Source organism: Rousettus aegyptiacus, unplaced genomic scaffold (genome assembly GCF_014176215.1).
Source record: "Rousettus aegyptiacus isolate mRouAeg1 unplaced genomic scaffold, mRouAeg1.p scaffold_m13_p_5, whole genome shotgun sequence".
In the NCBI taxonomy this organism is placed as follows: Eukaryota; Metazoa; Chordata; class Mammalia; order Chiroptera; family Pteropodidae; genus Rousettus; species Rousettus aegyptiacus.
The window spans coordinates 49,330,059-49,338,882 of record NW_023416308.1 but is presented as its reverse complement, the minus strand read 5'-3'; the positions used below and the strand labels follow the sequence as shown (position 1 = coordinate 49,338,882).

Genomic DNA, 8,824 nt, shown 5'->3' with positions numbered 1-8,824 from the left:
CACCTTTTTTTTTTTCTTTTTTCTTTTTTTTAGCTTAAAGACATTACCAGTTGCTTCTAGTTATTTTTGAGTGCGCTTCTGGAAGGCTGGGGCTGCCAGATTTAAGTTCATCAGATACCTGGAAATCAGAACAGTAATTTTATGGTTTTTCATTTTTATTTTTTTTATAAATACTTTCAGAAATACTATATTTCTTATAAATACAGATATAGGAATAATATCCAAAATAGAGAAAAAACATGCTATTGAAGCGATTGCTCATGAAACTAATAATTTCTCCAGCAAGTGACTTAAAATGAAAGGCTAATTATATAATTACAAAATTAAAGGTGTTAGCTATACTCTCCATCCATTGAATTGCATTGCTATGTGGGTGTTTGGTTGATAATGTTCTGGGTGCCATATAACATATTGTCTTCTTACTAAGGTTAAGCAGAAATTTGGGGTTTGGGATTTCCAGCCCCCTTAATACTAAATATACCTAATTTCTTTCCACAGCTTACATTTACTTTGACAAAGGCAAATTTGAAAGCAATTGCCCGAGGATAGTTTGGATAACATTTGGATAATCAAAACAGGCACGATGAAGCACTTCCTGAGGTAAGTGTTTATGGTTCCCAAGTTGAACTCTCTAAAATGGAGGAACTTCCTTGCCAATTAGGATATTTCTGTTCACTATTTGTGACTCTGCAACCAGGTCTTTTATTATTGCCTAAAATAGCATTGTATTTGATTTGGGCTAAGAATAATTTGGTCATGAGGTTCCTCTGCTGACTCTATGTGCATATTGATGCTGAAAGTAACACTTAAAAGTGATAGGTTATAAGCAATTATAAGAGGGCATGGGCACAAAAACATGGGGAGGGAGCACTTTGGACTATCTTAATGCCTTGTGTCTCTAAAGAGTGGTATGCTGCTGGCCTTAAAGTTGAAGTTTGAGGATTAGTAGTCAAGGAATCAGTATACTTTGTGTAGAATCATATTCCTGAATTAAGTAATTTTAAATATCCCTTAATTTAGATTTTAGTTGGCTGGTCGATCCAAACAGGTATTTTTGAATGTTCCTTTTTGGTAAAAATATATAGTCCAAGCTTCTGCTCTTCCTGCCTCAGTGATGTTTCTGAAATCTGCATTAATTTTTGGTTCCCTGAAGACTGTGCTATACAGAGCACTGTGTAAGTTGGTATGTTTTGGGGTCATCTTGTTTTGTTTGGAAAGCCATTTGCCTAGACCTATAATTATATATATATATATATATTTTATATCATATTAAAATATGACAAAATAAAGTTAGGCTTGCCCTCAAAGTTGGAAAAGAAAACACGCTTTTCAGATTATTGCGTTTTTTTCCTGCAAAATGGTGGCCCACCTCTATTACACATTCTTGTCCCTTGCTCTAGCTTGTTTTCTCTAAGCAAACGATTAGTGAGCTTGCTTCTTTTAGGAAATTACCTAGTTCTTTCAGTGGCTACAATTTAAAATTTTCTTTTCCCCACTGGTTTTGGTTGCAGCCAAAGAGGTTCTTGGAGCACCTAGGTCAGTTTGTCCCGTGCAGCTACTGGACATTTTCTTCCGGTGTTTACTGGACATTTTCTTCCGGGAGGTTACTATTACATCCATTAGCATTTACAGACATACTCTTCAACCTGTTTATCTCAACTAAGTTAAAGGAGAGTATTTGATAAATCACTGTGACTTTTGCCAGCAAGATAGTGGATCTGATATGTTTTTGGTTCCTGTGGTAATAACCCATCTATCTACACATTCATAAAAATGAATGTGTAAGTGGTGTTATGAATCCCTTGGTATTTATGAATCCCTCCTGCATAAAAAGGTAATGTCTTTTAGCCATAGAATCATGTTAACAAAAAGTTGTAGTGTCAGATGAAACTTTGAAGTCAGGAGCTCTTCTGTGAAAGGAGAGATGGTAGTGGTCAGGTCTTTGCCAAGACTTGCGCTACTAGATTTCTTCTTCAGTGTCTTACTTGATTTAGAAAAACTTGAGCAGCCTCACACCCAGATATTTTAGGAGAAATAGTAGCATTTGCTTCTGTTAGTTTTTTAATTAAATTGAATAGGACCAACACTATGTTTAGTATAGATTATAACATTTTAAAAATTAATTTATATTTGATGATTTAGAATAGGAACTGTGAAAATCTATCATTGTAATTTCACACAGACTAACACCAAGGATAATGGAACTAGCACATTTCTATCGGTTATGTGCTCTGATACAAATTTTTCTTTTTTAACTTGGCACATATATTTCATGAATATTACTTGACACTGATTATTTATGTGAAACAGGCTATGACAATAGAAAGAAACTTGAGGATTTTCATTGACTGTTGGTTTTAATAATAAAAGGAAACTCGATCATTGCCTCTCCTTAGTTGATTATTGCTTTTGACTTTAATTTTTGTTTTTAATGCTTTTTATTAAGTCACAATGTGTGTGAATTCATTATGTGTTAATCCATATGGAATTTGGAAGGCTAAGAGGGCAAGGAGTAATAATCCTGCATTATAAACTCTATCAGATCATTTAGATTACCTTTTATTCCCTGTAGTCCATTCACACAGACGTTGGACAATTTGGCAGTCTTTTTATTTGAACCAAAGAGGTTATGTAAACATAAGCTCCATAAATCAGGTGTTAGTTCCTGAGCTCAGCAAATATGTGGAATAAGGAGTTGACTTTCACTGAGAAAAAATCAGTGTCATTTAAAAGCCCACAGAATGATTAATCTGTCACCTTCTGAGTTGCTCTAGGATGAAATGCTCCATGTACAGCCCCAGAAGAAATGAGGTTAATCTTAAAGAAGCCAAGTTGTGGGAAAGAATGGATTTAGTCCAAATTTAATATACATGGCACCCCCACTGTATTCTCTTCAGCTCGCTGCTATTATTAAATATATTAATGGCATAACTACTCAGTATAAAGGAGTGGAGAAAATATTTGATGTATCTTTAAAAAGTTACATGAGATATTTGAAACAAATGCTACAGGATTCGTACATCCATTTGAAGGGTGTATTTTAAATCGAGAGTAGATATGGGATATTGGATAAGTACATCATAGTCGCCCAATATGACTTTAGCCATGGTTTGCATTAAAAGAAAAACAAGGATTTAAATAGAGAATAAAGTGTGTCTGTGTATGATCAGAAAAAGATGGGATAGTTTTTGAGCCCCAAATAGGTTCAGTTCAAATAATATATTTTATTAATTTTAATTGGTGTATATAATAGGGAATACGGAAGATATTTTCCCTTGCTAGAATTTAGTTATTGCGATTATATTTTTAAAAGTCATCGGACATTATTCATTTTGAAAATTTCTAATACAAGAAATCTTTTAAATCACCCCATATAAATAATTGCTTCCAGCTATCTTGGCCTCAGGATCTCACTTTCTTGACCATGGACTTCACTGTGTATTTTTCTTCCTGAGGCAGAAGAGAAGGAAAGCATCTGCCAAACTCAAACCTGCACTTTGAGTAGTACAGCAGACTTGCACCCACATTTTGGCTGTGAAGCAATTGAGAGGGAAACAGAGACTCATGGACATGGAGGATAGCCTAGTGGTTACCAGAAGGAAGGGAGAGAGGGAGGAGGATGGAGGTAGACGGCGTGAAAGGGGTCGAATATGTGGCGAGAGAAAGAAATCTAACTATGGGAAGTGAACACAATGCAATATGTATGACTTACGGTTAAATTGTATACCTGAAACTTACTGGATTTTGTTGATCAATGTCACCCTTCCCAACATAAAAAAAGTATTTTACTATTATAACTAGGTAAATACAGTCTTCCAGTGAGCAAAAATATCTGTAAATTGGGTTGTATAAATCATTCACAATTAATATCTCACTCCACTGACTCATTTAGTATTTACTGCTAACAATTGTAATACCATACCACATTTTAAATTATTATTTTATATTAACAACAACTGTAAAAAGCAAGAATTAATATCCCATTACACAGTGCAGGGCAAGAAGGCTTAACAAAGTTAAGTAACTCACCCAAGGGCACACGGGTATTTGAATGCAGGCCTGTCTGACTTCAAAACTGTCTCATAATTTGCACATTGTGTTACCCCCTCACTGTGTGTCTACTCTGAGGCGTGGATGATACAAAAGTGAGTATGAGGTGGTCTCTGCTCCAAAGTAACATACAACCTGATAAGGAGATGAGGTACATGTGTACAAAACTGAGATATAAAAAAGAATGTGATCAGTGACATGCTAAAGGCATTTTGTGGCAGGAATATTGTGGGAAGGCTTCACTGAGGTGATATTGAGATAAAGGGAGGACTAGCATGTTAATACTTTAAATAAGGTAAGAGGGTGTGGGAGATGGAAGAAGATGCTCTATACAAAGCCCAAGAGAATGTGACCAGCTGCCTCAAGCAGCAAGTGGTCCAGGTTTGTTGGATGTAGACCCTGTTTAAGGTGAGTAGAAGCTAAGTTGCAGAGATAAAGTTGGGGGCAGTTCTCGGACGCTTTTACAAGCATGGCATAAAACACCCAAGAAGCATGGTAACATTTTCGTCCAAACCTGAAGTGGACCTTAAAGATAAGGAGGAGTCAGACAAAAAAAATCGTTTTCCCATGCAACATGTATCTAGCCTTCCCTTAGAGCTAGAAATCTAGTCCACCTTACAAATGAGAGACAGAGGCCAGGAGGAGAAAAGTGGCTTGATCAAAGTCATAGAAATCAGTGTCATAGACTTGAAGTTGGACTTCCGGACACTTCCCTTTTTATTTAGGCACTATTTCCATTCAACACGCATTGATTTCCACTGCTTTTGAGGAGCATAAGGTGCAGGGTCATATAGTTGCTCCAGAATTTTATTAGCATAGCTTGAGGCATCAACTGAGCTTATGAGATATAGAAGCTAAGTACTGAAAGAGGGTTTATGGCCTGCACATCCAAATACCACTCTCCCTGTAGACTGATATGTTGTCTCTTTTTTAGGATACAGCCATACACACATCATGTATGTATATACATATATAAATATACACATATATACACACACATACATGTATATGTATGTATATACATATACCGCATACATACAAATACACATACATATATTTTAACTTATTTCATACCCTGCATTTAAACAAAAACTTTCTAAACTCTTGTTGAAATATGTTAACCTGAATAGTTTCCTAGGCAATATCCTGTAGGTGACCCCACCAGAGTCTGCCCATCGCCATCAAGCTGCCACTAGAAGTTCGTTTGGCACTCCATCTTTGGCACCCCAGCTCTCCCGCCCCTTGGTTTTCCCTCAGCTTCTCAGGGCCAACCCTTCAGCTACTTGCCTGTTCATTAAGCCCCTCATACAGAGCATGAGATAAATGAAAGCCCTGGTTTGAATTTCACTTATTTAACTATTGTATTTTTAACTTTTGTTCTGAAGTAAGGCATGCTGATTTTCATATTGTTCTTGCCTCCTTGTCAGGATAATTAAGAGTTGGCTTTACGGTCCAGTCTCAGAGAAAGGCATTTTTGTCCTCTGCCTCTCTAACATTCTAAGCAATTTACTTTATAGAATTATCACACTTTTTTAACTTTTTGTTTTTATTGTCATTTCCTTGCTGTATTATAAGCTCCTCGTGGACAGGGATAGCATGTGGTCGCAGTGAAATTAGGTTTTTAACTCATATTTGCTTTTTCCCTCTGCCATCATTCCCACACTTTTTCCTTCTGTACCATACAGCTAGTCTTCTCATTTAGTATTCGTTCAATTTAGTGAAGGAATAAGTAAAGTACCTTTCAATGACCACTCTTCATTTTTCCCTGATGCATTTGAAATCTCTTTCCTTCAACAACTCTAGGTCTTTAACTCAACAAAAATTAATTTATTAATAATACCAAGAATTTATTCTAACCTGATTCTGATGGTATATGTATGTATGTATGTGTATATATATACATACATATAAATAAATTGTTTAGTGTAAATAATGTAATAAATTATATTATCTATAATATATTTTATGTAGTAATAAATTATGTAGTAATAAATAAATTATATTCTCTATAATAGTAACAGGCCCACTCCTTTTTTATCTCCACTACTTTTTAGAAGATTTTGAGGCCTATTATGGATGATGACTTTCTTTTACTTATAAATTTGTTTAATTTGGGTTCTTTAAAAATATTTTTATAATAAAAGTTCATATTTGAGATTACATTGAAATTCCTTTTAAATGTCAATGTGTAATGTGTTTTCTGCTTCCTTTATAAATGAATCAATAAAAGTATTATCCAAATAGCACAAAAAAAAACTTTAAAAATCTTGTAAAATGTATTTAAGCATCGAATTTTGAATTGAATAGTGATATCATTAATAAAATAAGATAAACTTGTGCCTGCTTTTCTTTGAAAGGAAAAGGATAAACCATTAGTTTTTTAGTTATCCCATTGCTCTAACCCCTCAGATAAAATTTCCCTAGAATGTAAAAACAATGCCCTTTGCTATAGCAATAATATCAATCCATAGCAGATTTGTACCTACCACTTTGTAAAGGCAGCATGATCTCTTCAGATAAAGAATGATGGTAAAGACCACAGAGCCCACAATGCCTGGGCACTGTGTGCTGCCTCGCAGCTGCTCAGTGGGAAGAATATACTCTTGTTTTTCTAGAGGCCCACAAATGATTTCTTTGTGTGATTTCACATTTCCAGTTCATGAATCAAGTTCTCTGAAGCCTCTCTTTCTAATAGGAAGCTCATTATAGAGAGGGCACCATCTACTAGGCCAACTAACAAGTTAATTGAACTGATGGCCAGTACCCCTGATTAGAAATGTCAATAGAGCAAATACAATTTTTCAAAATGTCATTTTAGAAAGTGAATGAAATGCAGGAATCATTGAGCAATTTGCCATTCTTTATTTTCGTTTACATGAAAAGTTTAGGAAACTGTTGTTAGAACTAAGAACTTTGATTACTTTGTACACTTCCTTCCTCACCAATAGTGTACTTCTTATTTATTACAGGATTTCTTCAAGCAAGAATTAACTTTCATTAGCAAATCCATTGAAACTGTTCAAATTAAGACACTTTTCTCTTATTATTGCAAAGAAGACATCAGAGTCACACATTTAAGATGATGGAGTAGTGTTGCATTACAGGTACTCACATCCCTTCACCTTGCACACAGGAGGCCTCATGGTTCTAGTGTATCTCCTGTTTCAGAGGCCCCACCCCTGCTGAATGGATTCTTCTCACAAGACACCATGAGACAGGAGCTCGCTTTTATTTGGTAGCATAGATATGATCCATGGTGAATAATTTACACTGGGTGGCTATTCTGGTTCAAGCTAGAGAACGAATGTTAAATAATAAAAGTGATCATAATTGCCTTTAGAAAGAAAACTGCTGTGAAATCAGCCATAAACTTCACTCTGCAGCATACTAATAAATGGCAGTAACAGAAAACATTGGAAGTAGAGCATGTGTAAATAGCCCTTATTAAATCAGATTCTCCCAGGGCTGAAGCAAATCATTCATCTTAGGAAGCTGCAGTAACTCCTTTTGGAACATTGTCAAAAAAGATGTGATTAAAAAACAGAAACAAACATAAAAAACTATCTTTGCATGTAGTTATTAAAAATGGGAGATTGTGATCAGTATTTTCTACTCTTCGTCTTGAAAACTGGGTTGTTATTCCTACAAAATGTAGCACCTCTTTTCAGTAGTGAGTTGAGACTCTGCCATCAGAACTAAGAAAACTAAGACTAGTATTATGACGGGGGAAAAAAATGTTCCCCTAATTAAAACTAAGTTTATTTATTTGCTGATTCAGGCCAAGAGTTAAAAACAAGCAGAACTAAAAACCCCCTGAACATAGGGGATGGTGGAGAGGGCATGGCTGTAAGTCTTATTCTAAGAGTAGGAACAGAAGGATGAGATTAAAGAAAGCAAATGGCATCTGCCTCTTAGGTACATTTGAGATACCTTCTCTCAAGGCATGCAGTCAGAAACATGAGGAGATAAAGGAAATTAAAAGGACAAAAGATTCTATGAATCCAAAAATACATAAGCTCAGATAAGAAATAAAGACTCCTCTCTCCTTCCCTCCCTCTTTTCCTCCCTTCTTTCTAAACCAAGGACTGATTAGCTTAGGAGCATTTAAAGATCCATTTCTTAAATTCTTTTTGGGATAGACACGCCAAACCCATTTCATGTTCTCCCAAAACATTTAATCATGTTTATTGTTTTTCACTGGACCTTCAGCAGGTTTTCCATAAACTTTGCAGTTTAAGGACTGTAATAGATTCACAGATTTAAGAAGTGAGCTCTAGTCAGCCATCCTGAAACGCTCATGGGGAGGTTTTGCTGATCTGGTCCTTTCGTGAGGAAGCCACCTCATATTGTTTCTGTCATCAAAATAAGCCTTCCAAAGTAGGGGGGTAGCACTGGTGTTTCCACCTCTGGCCTTGCCTTAGATTTATGATCTAAATGCAAAATAAATTACATTCATCAAAACATAGTTTGGCCTGATGATCTAGCTTGAAAAAATATAATACCTAGCATAACAGGAAAATATAGTGTCTCACATAGCAAGCTGGCCTTTTAATGAAGTATTAGTATATTGGCGCATTAGAAAAACAAGGAAAATATATATCTTTGATAATAAATAGCATCAGGATGACTGGCCCAGAAATTACAAAAGGGTAAGGAAATAGTGTATAAATGCCACTTCACAATTGGAATGGACATTTATTTCTTTTTCATGATTTGTGATATTGTTTATATGATTATGTGAGAGGGACATGAAATACCTCACAGAGCGGTGAGC

General features: G+C 35.5%; 1 protein-coding gene across 2 annotated transcripts in view; it reads left to right on the top strand.

The window, feature by feature from the left end:
• The first annotated feature begins 476 nt into the window (after positions 1-476).
• The window catches only part of ELMOD1 (ELMO domain containing 1), a 38,118-nt gene continuing 29,770 nt past the window's right edge, over positions 477-8,824 (top strand). Inside the window, exon 1 of one of the 2 annotated variants that reach the window (XM_016160591.2) lies at positions 477-600. In XM_016160591.2, coding sequence (XP_016016077.2) covers positions 584-600 — 17 coding nt within the window. In that variant the 5' untranslated portion in view covers positions 477-583. The remainder of the gene's footprint in view (positions 601-8,824) is intronic. The other variant, XM_016160592.2, reaches the window with a different exon arrangement.